The sequence below is a fragment of the Pelophylax lessonae genome, assembly GCF_965119305.1.
Source record: "Pelophylax lessonae genome assembly, chromosome: 10".
Classification (NCBI taxonomy): domain Eukaryota; kingdom Metazoa; phylum Chordata; class Amphibia; order Anura; family Ranidae; genus Pelophylax; species Pelophylax lessonae.
This window is the reverse complement of record NC_138777.1, coordinates 182,731,556-182,749,095: the sequence shown is the minus strand read 5'-3', so window position 1 is coordinate 182,749,095 and position 17,540 is coordinate 182,731,556. Positions and strand designations below refer to the sequence as shown.

At 42.3% G+C, this 17,540-nt stretch overlaps 1 protein-coding gene across 1 annotated transcript in view; it reads left to right on the top strand.

The window, feature by feature from the left end:
- AMFR (autocrine motility factor receptor) overlaps positions 1–17,540 on the top strand; it is an 84,790-nt gene that overhangs the window by 45,579 nt on the left and 21,671 nt on the right. Inside the window, exons 5-10 of the mRNA XM_082269905.1 lie at positions 1,424–1,464; positions 7,674–7,806; positions 8,334–8,467; positions 9,407–9,517; positions 12,688–12,875; positions 13,589–13,692. Of these exons, the coding sequence (XP_082126031.1) occupies positions 1,424–1,464; positions 7,674–7,806; positions 8,334–8,467; positions 9,407–9,517; positions 12,688–12,875; positions 13,589–13,692 (711 nt within the window). The remainder of the gene's footprint in view (positions 1–1,423; positions 1,465–7,673; positions 7,807–8,333; positions 8,468–9,406; positions 9,518–12,687; positions 12,876–13,588; positions 13,693–17,540) is intronic.

The following is a 17,540-nucleotide window of genomic DNA, read 5'->3' as shown; positions in this document are numbered from 1 at the left end:
GCGCTGTACCCATCTGCACCGACTCTTTCCTCTCTCTGCTCACAGAGGCAGCAGCAGGAGTCATTGGCTCCTGCTGCTGTCAATCAAAACCTGGGGGCAGGGCTGAGTAATGCTCTGTGTGTAGATAGTCGCATACAGGCCGGCTCGGGGCTGCTCTGTGCAACACCAATGTAAACATTCTTGCTAGGATGTATCTGCATATTATGCAGTACCTGTGTGCGGGTATTATAACCAATGATGTATAGTGTAGCCAGATTATAGCTGCTAAATACTACAATTGGACAAAGGTGTCAGGAATCGATCTAGTGCATTTGGAGACACCAGATATGCAGCTATGGAAAGCACAGACACTTTTTTTTAAATATATTTCTCAAAAAACATTTTTGTTCACCAAAAGTCTTTAAATACCCAGATATTACCTTGTAAAAGTAATTGTGGCATCATCCCTGTGCTGCACACAGCCTGTGCAGAGAGAGACGCTGTGGAAGGGACCCAGCCAGTCCACTTCTACAGACTGCCTGCAGAAAAGTAGAAGAGGGGCGGATATAAGACAAGTCATTTCTTGCACAAGGATAGAAAGCAGGAGTGAGCGGTCTTTATTGCAGGAAGCTTTCATGCTGAATTACTGCACAGATTTGGAGGAAATACGCAAAGCAAGATTCAAGTAAAAATACACATGTCATTTGTATTTAGACAATATTTTCTTATCCTGGAGTTCAGTTTTACAGATACTTACCCCTCTTCTTCCTAGAAGTCTTTTTGCCGTATGGTTAGCACTTTGTGTTAAGCAGATTTATCAATAGGGGGTCCTTTGAGACCCATAACTCACACAGCAGTAAGGTGAGGATTTTGCCACTGAAGTTTTCCAGTACTTAATCTTCACAACAAGACTGGAATGGTAAATAGACTAAGGCTGGTCATACATTATACAATTTTCCTTTAGATTTACCAGAACCATATAATATGACGTCAAACCTAAACATTTTACATTTATATGCAACCGGGAAGACCCTTTCCACTACACAGTTGAAGGTAAATCTAAAGGAAGCTGAATAAGAAAATTGTATATTGTGTGGCCAGCCTAAGGCTGCTTATAAGAGAAGACAATTGAATGTGCATAGATGTTGCAGGCATTCAGAGGTAGCTGAATTATCTGGTGCAGAATGTTCGGGGTAATATGATGGAGGAGGGAGCAGAGGAACAGTGCTAGCAGATGCTGCCAATACTGCCTATTTTAGGGAAAACATCCACCTGGTTTGGAGGCTCCTAAAAAATGAGTTTGCAAAGTCTGGATGAAGAAGGCTGGATTTTATAGACTCGTAGTATGTGTGCTGGTATATTTACATTGACTCCACCTCACACCTAGCCTTTTTAAAATAGCCTTCAGGGAAGTTCTGTAATACCTGTCTTTTGTCTTTTCTAGTGTTTATTGGTGACAACAAGGACGGCTCATGTTGTGTTGCGGTAAGTAGGATGCATATTACACAAGAAGGTAGAGAAGAGAATCCCTGCATCACATGGTTTGTGTTGATGCGGGGATCTGTCGGGTTTTTTTTTTTTTTTTCACTGGGTAAACTGAAAATGTATATCGTGCTTTAGCCTTGTCTTCCATTTTTATGTTTGCCATAATTAACCCTGTCTATATTGTGTTGGCAGATCTCATTATCAGTTGTAACTAGATTTGAACACTGTTTTTGGGGTTGATTTACTAAGGGCGAAAAGACTGTGCACTTTGCAAAGTGCAGTAGCATTCTGCAAGTGCAGTTACTCTAGAGCTTGGTAGATGAGGTAAAGCTTCACTTTGCAAAGAATACCTAATCGTGTGCAAGGAAAAAAAAAAGAAAGAGCATTTTTGCTTTCACATGACTGGATGATGGAAGTCGGCAGAGCTCCCTCATTTACTAAGCTCTTACAAAGTGCACAGTCAGTTTGCCTTTAATAAGACAACCCCATTGTTCTAACAAGAGCTGTGTTTCTTGCATTATATGTTAAGGAGGGAAAGCACAGTGTTTCCCTATTAATAAATGGGGACAGGCGTAAGCCCTGCACACACGGGTCAAATATCGGGTGGTATCAGCTGGTTCATTAGAAACTTTTTTGGAAATTTATACCGCGCCAAACACTTAAAAACAGCAGCCATCTAAAACTAAGGACAATTTGTCGAAATAAATGAATAAATCAATGCAGCGCTGATAAAACAATATAAAGTGCGAATCAATGCTTATATTAAAGCAAAGCCAGTAAATTGTGCAAACAAATGCAAAAATTGTGCAAATAAGCATGGGTGAAAATCAAAGCAATATACACTTTGCAATAATAAGCGAATGTATATGCAAAACTATGTAAATAAAGTGCATCATGTGCATGTATATGGAAACATACAAAAATTTTATTAATTTTTTTGCGCAAACACGTGTAAAAATATGCATATATAAAGTGCATATGTGTTAAAAAATAGGAAAAATATATCAAAATTGTGCAAACATGTGCAATAATGTGCATATGTTTATGAAATGATTAGTCCATGGAAAAGTTCATATAACATCCACCAAAAAGTGCAAAATCCTCCTTAGATGATCCTAGATATGTGACCACCACCAATATTATAAATTAATCTGAGGCTTACCAGATAATAGGGACCCAACAAAGCGTATACTTTTTAGGTCAATCAGGCTGACACAAAGGTAGAGGATTCTTATAGCAGATGTCACAAATCTTCCATAGAAAGGTAAAGACTCATCTTTCACAAATCACAATAGGAAAATCTTTCGTGCCCACAGCAGGAAGATACTATCCACGAAAATCTCAAGGAAACAAAAAACTCATAGTATAAAGATATAAAAAGAGCTGCGCTAAATTGAAATTGCTGATAATGAGTCAAACAACAAACAATAGGGTAAACCAGACAATAAGCTATAGAAAAAATGATGATATCACACAGAACAACTCCATGTATGGCAATATTGTCCCAATAAAGCAAGAGTAAGCAAGCAAAGAGTGTCCGGTGTAGAAAACGACCCTCCACCAAATCAATGTGCCTTCATCCACATCAAGTGCTGCATGCAAGAGGCTCACATCAGGCTTACCAGAACTCAATTGAGTATGGGCATATAACACGGATGTTTAACAGTGGATCCAACCGGGAGACGGACACCTCATCTCAGCTGATCCCGAGATCTCTAGAGCGTGGCAGGGAGCTACACTGTATACCAACACCAAAGGGGGTCATATGCACCAACACCATAAAGACATCAATTCGTCCTCGCACCAATCCTCCAGCAGATATGCAAGAAAGGGGAGCAACAATGGTGTAGTATGCATAGACAGTTTATTCCCAAAAGAGGTTAAAAACACTCACATGTAAGTAGAATCAAAGCGCCTAAACACAGATCGTTGTAACAAACGCTGCCGCCCGACTTCCGGGTTCCTCGTGGTGATGTCAGCACGCCTTCCCTACGCGTTTCGTCACAAATGACGTCTTCCTGGGGGTGATCTGTGTTTAGGCGCTTTGATTCTACTTACATGTGAGTGTTTTTAACCTCTTTTGGGAATAAACTGTCTATGCATACTACACCATTGTTGCTCCCCTTTCTTGCATATCTGCTGGAGGATTGGTGCGAGGACGAATTGATGTCTTTACGGTGTTGGTGCATATGACCCCCTTTGGTGTTGGTATACAGTGTAGCTCCCCGCCACGCTCTAGAGATCTTGGGATCAGCTGAGATGAGGTGTCGGTCTCCCGGTTGGATCCACTGTTAAACATCCGTGTTATATGCCCATACTCAATTGAGTTCTGGTAAGCCTGATGTGAGCCTCTTGCATGCAGCACTTGATGTGGATGAAGGCACATTGATTTGGTGGAGGATCGTTTTCTACACCGGACACTCTGCTTGCTTACTCTTGCTTTATTGGGACAATATTGCCATACATGGACTTGTTCTGTGTGATGATATCATTTTTTCTATAGCTTATTGTCTGGTTTACCTTATTGTTTGACTCATTATCAGCAATTTCAATTTAGCGCAGCTCTTTTTATATCTTTATACCATTTTAGTGATTCCCACTACAGCTGCAGCTTTATTTTAGGCTTAGCGCAGTTATTTTTTATATAAAAAACTCGTAGTGTTAACCTTTAAGAGCAATTTAATATCAAAGGAAAAACACACGGAAATCCAGTGTAAAAAGCGCTTGTACAGATACATTTTTTTTTTAAGCTTGTATGTAAGCATTGATTCACACTTTATATTGTTTTATCAGCGCTGCATTGGTTTAATAGAAACTGACCAACATTCGGCCCGAAGGTTCGGCTTCTGTCGAAGGGGCATGACCGAAAAAGGTCTGCCGATCGGTGTGTCCTGACAGTCCTCCTGTCAGGACACAATAGCTCAGTGGGGAGATCGCTGTACTAACACCAGATAGTTAGTACAGTGGCTCCTCCTGAGCTCCTAAGTTTTTTGTTCAGCCTGCTGGGTTGAACAAAAAAAAAACTAATTTGTACAAGGATTTACTTTGAAATTGTTCAGAGTAGCTTGCAGTCTGCTCAGAGGTATGATTTTTGAATAGGAACACATAACATCCTTCTAGTGTGATCTCAAATTTGACTTCAAAGTGGAAATAAGCTTTAGTCTGGATGTAAGGACAAGAAGCTCCGTTGAACTACATAATGTGGAAGGCAACACTGACCTTTAGAAACCAGCCTGCATATATTTGTATTGCAAGAAATTCAGAATTGTGTAGTGTAGTTTAAAAGCTATATGGGCTACAGTTTGTGGACACCTGACCATCACATATACAGGTGCATCTCATAAAACTAGAATATCATCAAAAAGTGAAACTCGTGTTTTATATAGATGCGCTACACACAGAGTGATATATTTCAAGCATTTCTTTCTCTTAATTTTGAAGGTTATGGCTTACAGCTAGTGAAAACCCAAAATTCAGTATCTCAGAAAATTTGATTATTACATAAGACCAAAAAAAAGGAGTTCTAATAGGGAAATGTTGGCTTACTGAAAAGTATGTCCATGTACAGTATAGTCAGAGTCCTCCCCATCAAACCAATCAAACCATTTCTTTATGTACCTGGTTTTGTAGATGGGGGCCATGGTTTTTTTGAAACAAAAAAGGACCTTCCCAAAACTTTTGCGACAAGTTAGTAGCACACCTGTCCAATATGTCTTTGTATGTACTTCTTGAAGCTTATTTACAATTTTGAAGTCAAATTTGAGAAAACCCCCATTGTGTTTGTGTTCCCATTCACACACCATGACTAGTAAAAATATTTTATAATGTTTCTTAGGAACAGGTGTCATTGCTGACTGCAAGGTTCTTTGCACAATGTTAGTGAGTCTGTCCTCATTAAAATACAATGGCAAGAAATAGTATGTGAGCCCCTTGGAATTAACTGGTTTTCTGCAGTAATTCAATATCCTATGGGATAATGTCAGAGTGGCTGTCTACCAGCTAACGCTTAGTAGAAGTTGGCTGGTGCATATGGACAATGACCCTCAGCATCGAAAGTAAATCCACCACAGACTTCAGGAAAAGAGGAAGAACCTTTTGGAGTGGCCCAGTCAGAGCCCAGACCTTAACCCCATAGAGATGCTGTGGAATGACCTGATGAAAGCCATTCACACCAGACATCCTACAAATGAATCTTAGCTGGAGCAGTTTTTAAAGTGGAATGGTCAAAAATTCCTCCTGAACATATTTCAGGTCTGATCCTGATCTACTGAAAACGTTTGCTTGAAGTCATTGCTGGCAAAGGAGGTTCAACCAGCTATTAACTTTTTTCCTCCAGCACTGTGAATGTTTACTGGGTGTGTTCCATAAAGACATGAGAAATGAAAATTGTGTTATCCGCTTAAGTACATTGTGTTTGTCTCTTTTTTATGGCAAACAAACTCAGAAAAAAAACGTTCATTCCAAGGGGTTTACATACTTTCTTTGCCACTGTACAATACAAGAAGCCCAGTCTCTGCACCTTAAGGCCCCTCACACACGGCTTGAATGTCGGGAGACATCGGCTGGTTCAAAAAACAACCAGCTGACATTCGGCCTGTGTGTATGTCAGTCTGTCCGACAGATGGCGGCCTCGGCTGGCTTCTTTCGGATGAGCATGCTGGAAAACTATAATAAAAGGGCAGGCCACCCCCCTGTCAGAACACAACAGCTCAGTGAGGGAAATCGCTGAACTAACTTTGCATAGTTAGTATAGCGGCCACGACCGGAGATGGTTGGACAAAAAAAAAACTTAGTGTGTACCAGGCTTTAACCTTTTGTTAAGACAGTTATCAAATCTAGTTACAATAGATAATGAAGATCTGCCTGCACAGTACAGACAGGGTTAACAAAGGCAAACACCGTTCTCCAGCCCCCTCGTAAACAAAGTGAACTACCCAGGAATTTTCCTTGCTGTAGAGCCCAGAACCGAGCATCTAAAAAAGTAAGCTGCAATTTTAATTACCGTATATACTCGAGTCTAAGCCAACCCGAATATAAGCCGAGGCACCCAATTTTGCCACAAAAAACTGGGAAAACATATTGATTCGAGTATAAGCCTAGGGTGGGAAATGCAGCAGCTACTTGACCACCACGAGACCCAAAACGGGGGCTGCGGGAATGGTGTAGGGGCTGCGGACATGGTACAGGAGATGCAGGGCTGTGGGCGTGGTACAGGAGATGGTTCATGCATGGCACAGGAGATTGTTCAGGCATTGCACAGGAGATTGTTCAGGCATTGCACAGGAGATGGTAAAGGCATTGCACAGGAGATGGTAAAGGCATTGCACAGGAGATGGTACAGGCATGGCACAGGAGATGGTACTGAGACATGGCACAGGAGATGGTACTGAGACATGGCACAGGAGATGGTACTGAGACATGGCACAGGAGATGGTACTGAGACATGGCACAGGAGATGGTACTGAGACATGGCACAGGAGATGGTACTGAGACATGGCACAGGAGATGGTACTGAGACATGGCACAGGAGATGGTACTGAGACATGGCACAGGAGATGGTACTGAGACATGGCACAGGAGATGGTACTGAGGCATGGCACAGGAGATGGTACAGGCATTGCACAGGAGATGGTACAGGCATTGCACAGGAGATGGTACTGAGGCATGGCACAGGAGATGGTACTGAGGCATGGCACAGGAGATGGTACTGAGGCATGGCACAGGAGATGGTACTGAGGCATGGCACAGGAGATGCAGTGCTGCTGGCACGGTACAGGAGAATCTCCTTTACCATACCCCTAGCACTGCATCTCCTGAGGAGATACAGGGGCTGCGGAGGAGTCTCGCTTACCTTTCCGACTTACATTTAAAAATGGCACCAACACGTCAACGCGCATGCGCCGTCTGCCCGGGGAATAGCTGAACATGTACGGGCTTTCCCGTGCGGCGGCGCATGCGCACTGACCAGGGAAACGGTAAGTGAGACCGTGACTCAAGTATAAGCCGAGGGGGGCTTTTTCAGCATAAAAAAACATGCTGAAAAAGTCGGCTTATACTCGAGTATATACGGTATTTTTATTTTTGAATTCTGCTATATAAATAGGGACGTGTAACAATTACAGAGCAGGTGTTATTCCAGTTTGGCTGCAAAAGTGTAAATACACATTAACAGTAATATATTATTAATCATCAAATCTCTTGTGTTGCAGCTATGTGATTCATCTGTGGGACCTCAACCATGAAGGAACATGGGAAGGCAAAGGAACATATGTATACTACACAGACTTTGTGATGGAGCTCAGTCACCTGTCCATGGACCTGATGCATCATATCCATATGTTGGTATGTGTAATGTTCTGCAAATCTGTGCCTTCAGTGTAACATTAGAGATATTAAGAAAAATAAATCAGCATATTAAGTGTCGGTTCACACTATAGCGATGTCAGACCTCGCATGTGATTCACACTGCAATGCAAATCACATGCGATGTCTGTGTGATGCAGATTTAGCCATACAGATTGTATGGCTGATTTGGCATCGCATTCAGGAACACAGTCGTGTAGGACACTTTTTTTTTGGTCCACACCAGAATCGGAGGGCATGGGTGTTCACACCTATGCGATCCGATTTCTGTCCGAATTGACAATTCGCATTACGATATTCAAACTGATCTGGGGGTGTCATTAAGTTTGTGTTGACACTCCCAGCAGTTTGCATATAGCAGTGTGAACTGCCTGCGAGTCGGGTGTGATGCAGCATCCAGTAGTGGATTCGCAGGGTTCCTGCAAAGCACAATGTGAACCGGCACTAAGGCTTTATTTACTGGTGTCCTTGTTTTTAGTTTGTTCTTTCCTTTTCCCTTTTATTAGTTATTTGGGAATATCTGGCTGTCTATGGCGAGTCTCGTTATTTTCATGCAGCTTCGTCACCTGTTCCATGAGCTGCAACGCAGATTACGACGCCACAAAAATTACCTGCGAGTTGTTGGAAACATGGAAGCTCAGTAAGTTGCGTTTTGTTTTGGGAGCATTTATATTTTCTCTGCCTCTCGTTTGCTGTTTTATTTACTTATTTTAGTATTTTAGTTTATTTTTTACATTTTTTTAATTTGGAACTGTCACAAACCATGTAGAGGTAGCCTTATTTTGGGAATGATCTAATATAGAGGGAGATGTTTGATAAGGCACTATGGGAAGCGGGGCCCCTGCATGATACTACACAGAGGTGCCCAAATCAAAGGCCCTTCCAAGAAAAACTTAAACCTAGAAACATTTAACATATCATGTGTTTAGAAATGTTACCCAATTTTTTGTGCAATAAATCACATTTCAGCTTTTTTAACTACTCTATACACAAACTGTCAACTGTGAGTACCGCTGTCTGTTCAGCAGAAGGGGTGGGGGGATCCCTGCATCAACATCATTTTGTGGGGATCTGTGAGGTTTTTTTTTTTTCGTCCTGCTGGTTGAATGAAAAGATGCGTGTATACTCTGCCTAATGTAAATACAACAAAGCGTTCCAATAAAAATGGAGGTCACCTTTAATATCCAATTACTGATGCTTGCCAGTAAGATGGAAATATTGTTGCAACTTTGTTAATTTCATCTTGATGGAAATGTATTCATTATAGACACATCTCTGGTTTAAAGGGATTCTCACTTCATAAAACCTTAATCTAGAAGATTAGTCAGTATCTGACTTTAATATGTAGCTTCAGAACTTCTCTACGAGAGAGTCCTAGGGCAGTTAATATAGTTCTAGCTTTGTGCTGGACTTATTTCTGAAAGAATATCTTGAGCTTCTACAGATGTGTATAAAGGGCTATCAGATGAGTAAATTTGTTCTCCTTTTTTGTTTATTTTGTTATTGGTTAGTAACTTAGAAAGGTGTCTATATTCCTTGCTGGTGCTCATAATGCTGCATTCAATTAATTTTTTCAAAGCTTTGCTGTTGCGACGCCAGAGGAACTGGAAGCCAATAATGACGACTGTGCCATCTGCTGGGATTCCATGCAAGCCGCCCGGAAGCTTCCTTGTGGTCACCTATTCCATAAGTACGTTGTGTTTTTATCATTTTGTTGAAGGTCAGCTCAGTGTAGGTTGGGAACCAGTGAGTGGATTCACCTACTTGATCCTTAGGTGTCAGAGGCTTTACTGATGAAAGGTTCCTACAGGAAATCCATTAGAAGAGCGGGACACCATTATTTTGCATTGTAATAGCAGCAGCTATTGTACAGAACTGGAAATTCTGGTGGCAGTATCTTGAAACTGGATTCCCTGACAGATTTAAAGGATAAGTCCACCCTAACACTAAAATCTCTTCATCTACAGACATCCACATTCTAAGGCTAACCTATCTAACACTGTAAAGAAGAAATAGCTGTACATACCTTTTCTGAAGCCGATCTGGTCCCACGCTGAGCTGTCAGTGGCGGGTGCAGAGGAGGCAGCTGACAACGGAAGCCCCATAGTAACTCTATGGGTGACGTAATTTCCCATTCATTTCACAGCCGTTGTCAGCTGTCTCCTCTGCAGAGCTTCCGCTGCTAGAGATCGGCTTCAAAAAGGTATGTGTACTGATTTCTTCTTTACAGGGCTAGATATGTTACTGTTAGAGCGTGGATGTTAGGTTACTGTTAGAGCGTGGATGTCTGCAAATTTTAGTGTAAGGGTGGATTTCCCCTTTAAGAAGTCATGCTAGCAGAGTCATAGAACCAAAATATCTGTTTTGGGTGGAGTTGAAGAATTTCTTGACTATGCATGTTACAGCAACAGTTCACCCAAAAATATTTTGCATGTGGGTGGATGGATTGTGGAACGAACAAAATCCAGTGGCTTTGCAGTGTGCTGAGTTTTTAAAGGTTACGTTAACCTTTTTCAAGAAAATTTCTTATACAGTCATGGGGCCCCAGTACCTAAAAAAACAAAACTGTGACTTTGAAATCTTTATTAACCACTGTACTAAATGTACAGTGGGCGGGCGGCAGCTCCAGGCTTAGCAACGTACCTGTATGTTGTGACTTACTTCCTTGTTTTTGTGCACGCGTACCCTGCTGATCTGTGCGGTGATTGACCACAGCACAGAGTCTGTCAGCAGGTTACAGCCAATGATTTTGACTGTATATCTACTGATGGGCTGTGACCAAGCACAGCACAGAGTTCTGTGTTTACAAACACACTGAAAACAGAACAGTGATCTGGCTGGTTCTTCTCCCTAAAATCCACTCTGGGTTCAAGGAGAAAAGACAGCCAGATCCTGTGATTAAATTCAGCATACATACACTTGTTAGGCACACGATTAACCCTTTGATTGCCCTCCTGATCACCCCTGTCACCCAGCCAGTGCCATTAGTACAGTGGCAGTCTACTGTGTCAGTTAGTGCCAGATTGTCCACCACACTATCACAGTCACATTATAAGTTGCTGATCACTGCCAATACTAGTATAGAGTCTGTACAGATCAGTATCTTGATCACAGTATCTTGATCACAATCAGAACTGTATAGTGTCCTCAAATAAACGCAATTTGATTTTATAACCAAAGACACATAGCAGAATACGTTTTGGCCTACATTTATGAAGAAATTAGATTTTATTGGATATTGGGGTTTTAAAAAAAAAAAAAAAAACCAGCGGTGATCTAATGCCACCAAAAGCGCTATATGTGTTTGAAAAAAGTATTAGAATTTCATTTAGGTACTGAGTTGCATGACCGAGCAATTTTCAGTTAAATTAGCACAGTGCTTAATAGAATAAAAATGCCCTGGTCATGAAGGGGGTAAAACCTCCTGGAGGTCAAGTGGTTAATTTAATTGCCATACCTATAGACTATTTGCACCTCCCCCTGAAGCCTGAAAAACCTTCATAGTTACATTCACCTGTTCTACCTTGTTGCTAGGATGATCCAGTTGTGCGCTTGCTCCCAGCATCATAGCAGTGAATGTTATTCCTCATTCAAAATCCCAAGCATGTGCAATGCACTCTTTCCCTGTCACAGCAAAGCTGAGCACAAACCGTGCAGTGTCTTAAAGTGAGCACATGCTCCTGTGCTGCTGATGGTGAATACCCAACAGCTGGAGCGTCCTAGAAATAAGGCAGGATGGGGGAATGCTATCCATGTGAGTTTGTTGGGCAGACTTCGAGGTAAGAGGTGCACGTGACTAATGGGTATGGCAATTACATGAATCAATATTTTTCAGTTATTCTTTTTAATGACCCAATACATTGAAATGTTGAACATTTAAACAAAAACACTTTTTTTTTTTTTTTCTTTCCAATTTTAAAACCCAGAATTTTTCCCGAGTACTCTTATCCCTAGTATCCCTAAACTACCTAGTCCCAGGCAATTGCGGTCTTCCCTAGCAGGAACCATGTTTGTTGGCTAATTTTTGGTATATTCGTGGTCTAGGATGCAGTTTGTTGCTCTAAAAAAATATATATATATTTTGCTAAGCACAATTTTAAAATTCTAGTATGACCAGTATTGCGCACATAAAACTGCAGATCTGTGATTTTCTTACTAATAATATTTTTTTGGCCATAGAAGCCTTTAAAATAAAACTAAAGCTACTTTTTTTTTTTTTTAATAACAAACATGCCTATACTTACCTGCTCTGTGCAATTGTTTAGCACAGAGCAGCCTTGATCCTCCTTTTCTGGGGTCCCCCGCCGGAACTCCAGGTCTCTCCTTTTTATCAGGTTCCCCCATGGAAAGCAGCTTTCCATGGCGGCTTCTGTACTTGCTCACTCCCAAGTCCCGCTGCTGCATCCATTGTCATCGACAGTGGGACTCGGACCTGCTCTGTGTCACTGGATTTGATTGACAGCAGTGGGAGCCAATCGCTCCCGCTACTATCAATCTCTCCAATGAGGAGAGAGAGCGGCTGGAGCCGCTTCACTCGTGCACACCGCTGGATCAGATGTGCTCAGGTAAGGGAAGGGGGGGGGCTGGGGGGCAGCTGCAGCACAGAAGGTTTTTTACCTTATTGCATACAGTGCATTAAGGTGAAAAACCCTTAGGGCTTTGCAACCACTTTAAGGAAAAGCGTCCCCTTTAAAATAATTAAAGTCAGCAGTTACTTGCCAGTCCCTGGAGACCAATGCTGTCTTCCCACAGCTGGTTCTTCTCACTGCTGTGGGTTCCAGACACTCTTGGATTAGGGAGCTGGTTGTGACTTCCTGATACTTTCTATTCATTACACTTTCTTTTGCTTTGTACATTTAGCTCTTGTCTTCGCTCATGGCTTGAACAGGACACATCCTGTCCAACTTGTAGAATGTCTCTAAATATGGCTGATGGCAGTAGGCCTCGGGAGCAGCAACGAGAGAACATAGATCAGAATATGATCCCGATAACAGTGACAGAAGGGCGACCTCGTCTCAACCAGCATAACCACTTTTTCCACTTTGATGGTAAGAGTAATGCAATTAGAATTCCTTTGTTGTGACTAATCTACATGGTTTGAAAAATCAATATGCTTGACTTAAAGGGTTAGTTCACCTTCAAAAAAATATGCCATATGCAGTCCATGAACACCTTTCAGTAACGCTAAACTAATCTGATTTTAAAAATGGCATTTATATTCTTTCCATACCTGTAGGCCAATTGGAGTGTCCCCTAGTGATACAAGAGCGAGCACCATCCTTCTAAACCTGCATATGCGGAGCGCCATCTCGTGTTGTTGCAAGATTACCTCGGCAGCTGCAACACGCTCACTCTCCTGTCACAGAGAGCACAATGCACACGTTCAGGTTTCCGAAGGACAGTGCTTGCTCCTATACTTCTAAAAGGTGTCACCCTAACGGCCAGTCAATGCTAGAGAAGAGGACAGGATGGAGCTGTGAAGCGTTTGGAGCAGGCTTCTCTCGGCTGAGTATAAATGCATATAAAAATGCCTAACCGTTTAACAGTGATGTTGTAGAGTATTTGTAAAACAAACAAATTTTCGTAAAGTGGAATTAATGAAAGCTAATGTCTGATCTGCTGTATATTACTACACATTGCTGTTTGTTGTTCTATAAAAATCCCCATATTGTGTAAGTCGTGTCATCTGGACTGAGCTGCTGAATCATTTTTAATTGCATTTATTATTAAAGGAAGATCTAATCGGCTCTCTTCTCTGTAGGTTCCAGGTTTGCCAGCTGGCTGCCTAGTTTCTCTGTTGAAGTGATGCATACCACCAATATATTAGGAATTGCACAAGCCAGCAATTCTCAGCTGAATGCCATGGTAAGATTCCGAGGAATGCATATAATATTAGGGGAATATTTTTTTACTTAAAGTTAGTCACACATGGATTGATTATCGGACAGATTATTCAGTGAGAATTTTTTAATTAAAAATAGCCATCCACATATAGACTTCTCCATCTATGCCCCCCCCCCCCCCTCCTTAGTGTTGACTTGCATGATCACACACTTCAGTGCTGCCCTTTTTTCCTGATAATATTGGGCTCAACACTGCCTATTTCAGATGCTGGAAAGCCTTCTGCAAAATGCTCCACAGATAGCAGACCCTGCCCAGGATACAGCGGGCACCGGGGTCATAGATTTTTATACTTATTACTTTTTATACTCATAAACATATGGAGGTTAGATCTACAGTACATTATGGGCTTGTGGTCTGGAAGTAGTTAACGCTCCCCAACTACTCGTCTTAACTTAGCCTTACTGCTTTTAAAATAATATTTATTTATAGTCTGTGACTATAGGTGTGCAGGTTTTTGTGTGTTTATACATGTATGTATTGTCTTTGTGTATACAGTTAGGTCCATATATATTTGGACACAATTTTAGTTTTTTTCAGGTATTAACCAAAACATGTTCAAGCTATAGTTCTAAAATGGATATGGGCTGAAAGGGCAAACTCTCAGGTTTGATTTGAGGGTATGTACATCCAAATCGGAGGAAGGGTTTAGGAATTACAGCTCTTAAGATTAGCTATCCCTCCTTTTTAAGCGACCAAAAGTAATTGAACAAATAAATCAGAAGCAGTTTCATGGCCAGCTGGGGCTGCTCCTTCGTTATTTCTTTAGCATTTAAGCAGGTAAAAGGTCTGGAGTTGATTCTAAGTGTGGTATTTGCATTTGGAATCTATTGCTGTGAACCTACATCATGCGTTCAAAGGAGCTGTCCATGCAAGGGAAACAGGCCATTGTAAGGCTTCAAAAACAAAACCAATCCATCAGAGAGATAGCAGCAACATTAGGAGTGGCCAGATCAACAGTTTATTACATTCTGCGGAAAGAAGAACGCACTGATGAGCTCAGCAACATAAGTAGGCCTGGACATCCACGGAAGACAACAGTGGTGGGTGATCGCAGGATTCTCTCTGTGGTAAAGAAAAACCCATTCACAACATCCAGACATGTCAAGTACACTCGCCAGGAGGTGGGCGTATCATTGTCAAAGTCTATAATCAAGAGAAGACTTCACGAGAGCAAATACAAAGTGTTCACCACAAGGTGCAAACCATTCATAATACTTCTAAAAGTGCAGCGCTATAAGTGAATTGAAAAATTTTAAATTCTGAGAAATTTGTGAAAAAACAAATTAATAATCCACAAAATAATATGAGGTTAGTGTCCAAGTTAAATGATGAATAAAGTCCCAAAAAAGATGGTGCAAGTACAAATAAATCCAAGTGCAAGATACTGTGAAGAACACTCCTTCCAGTGACACCCTTGGAAAAGTGCAAGATGGGGACACCTCCGTGCACAAGTATTACAAGCAGCTTACCAGAACTCCATGGCTACTCAAATGAATGAGACAGCCTCTCCCAGCAAGAAGATATGTATCAATATAATCGGTGGATGTCAAACAAAGTAGATGGCACTTCTTGATTACTCCGTTATGAGCAAATGGATATATAGGGGAAAATAAAGGACCATAGCGTAATCCCGTAAAACATGTGTATCATATTTATTTATAAAAAACTACTCACAATGTAAAGGCGTAAGCAGGCATATGAAATAGACCGTTTGTAGATCCGATCGCAGCGTCCCGCGGGTATCCAAAACAGCATGGAACAGTGTACAACAAGCCGGCTCCGTAAGGGGGCTTGTGGACGTTACGTCTGGAGTCGCCAACGTTTCGTCATCAAAAGACGTCGTCTGGATCACTGTTAGTTGATTTTGTGCTAGCTGCTTATACTATTTATTATTATTCTACCTTTATCATTTTTTTAGCGCGGAAATATTTCTTTATATTTTTAAACCATTCATAAGCCTGAAGAAAAGAAAAGCCAGATTAGACCTTGCCACAAAAAACATCTAAAAAAAAGCCAGACCAGTTCTGGAAAAGCATTCTTTGGGTGGATAAAACTAAGATTAATCTGTACCAGAATGACGGGAAGAAACGAGTGTGGAGAAGGCTTACAACAGCTCATGATCCAAAGCACACGTCTTCATCTGTAAAACATGGTGGAGGCAGTGTGATGGCATGAGCATGCATGGCTTCCATTGGCACTGAGTCATTTGGTGTTTATTGATGATGTGACCAAAGACAGTAGCCGCCAGATAAATTCTGCAGTGTTTAGAGATATACTGTCAGCCCAGCTTCAGCCAAATGCAGCAAAGTTGATTAGAAGGCACTTCACAGTGCAGATGGACAATTACCCAAAACACACTGCAAAAGCAACCCAGGATCTTTTGAAGGACAAGAAGTGGAATATTCTGCAATGGCCGAGTCAACCACCTTATTTCAACCCATTTAAGCATGCAAAACTAAAGGCAGAAAGACCCACAAACAAAGAACAAATGAAGACAGCTGCCGTTAGAGCCTGGCAAAGCATCAGAAAGGAGGAAACCTTTGGTAATGACCATAGGTTTCAGACTTCAGTCATTGCCAGTAGGGATCGACCGATTATCAGCAAAGCCGATATATCGAGGGCCGATCTGCACTTTCCCCGATATATCGGAATTGGCCACCAAGGTAAATGATATTGCCGATATTTCGGGAAAGTGCTTGTACCAGAGTGATGCCTGCAGCTAGAGGCATCATCCCGGTACCGGTGTCCATAGCCGACAGTCGGTTGTCTTGTAATGACAACCAATGCGGCTGATAAGCCGCTCAGCTGTCATTACAAGGAGCGGGAGGGGACGTCCCCCCACTGCCTTCCGCGGCCGGGGCTTGCCCAGGTCTCCCGTCCCACCGGGAGACCCAGGCAACCAGCCTGCACGGCCCCCGAAGACCCGATCAAAGCCGCATTCGGCTCTGATCGGGTCTCCATGCAAAAACCCGGAAGTGATGTCATGACATCACTTCTGGGTACTGGCGCCAGATTCAAAAAATGACAGCATTCAGAACACACTGCAAAAGCAACCCAGGATCTTTTGAAGGACAAGAAGTGGAATATTCTGCAATGGCCAAGTCAACCACCTTATTTCAACCCATCTAAGCATGCAAAACTAAAGGCAGAAAGACCCACAAACAAAGAACAAATGAAGACAGCTGCCGTTAGAGCCTGGCAAAGCATCAGAAAGGAGGAAACCTTTGGTAATGACCATAGGTTTCAGACTTCAGTCATTGCCAGTAGGGATCGACCGATTATCAGCAAAGCCGATATATCGAGGGCCGATCTGCACTTTCCCCGATATATCGGAATCGGCCACCAAGGTAAATGATATTGCCGATATTTCGGGAAAGTGCGTGTACCAGAGTGATGCCTGCAGCTAGAGGCATCATCCCGGTACCGGTGTCCATAGCCGACGGTCGGTTGTCTTGTAATGACAACCAATGCGGCTGATAAGCCACTCAGCTGTCATTACAAGGAGCGGGAGGGGACGTTCCCCCGCTGCCTTCCGCGGCCGCGGCTTGCCCAGGTCTCCCGTCCCACCGGGGGAGACCCAGGCAACCAGCCTGCACGGCCCCCGAAGACCCGATCAAAGCCGCATTCGGCTCTGATCGGGTCTCCATGCAAAAACCCGGAAGTGATGTCATGACATCACTTCTGGGTACTGGCGCCAGATTAAAAAAATGACAGCATTCAAAACAGCCAAACTTGAATGCTTTTAAGTTCAGAGGAGGGGTTTGGGGTCTTTTAGACCCCCAGATTCCTCCACAAGAGTACCTGTCAAA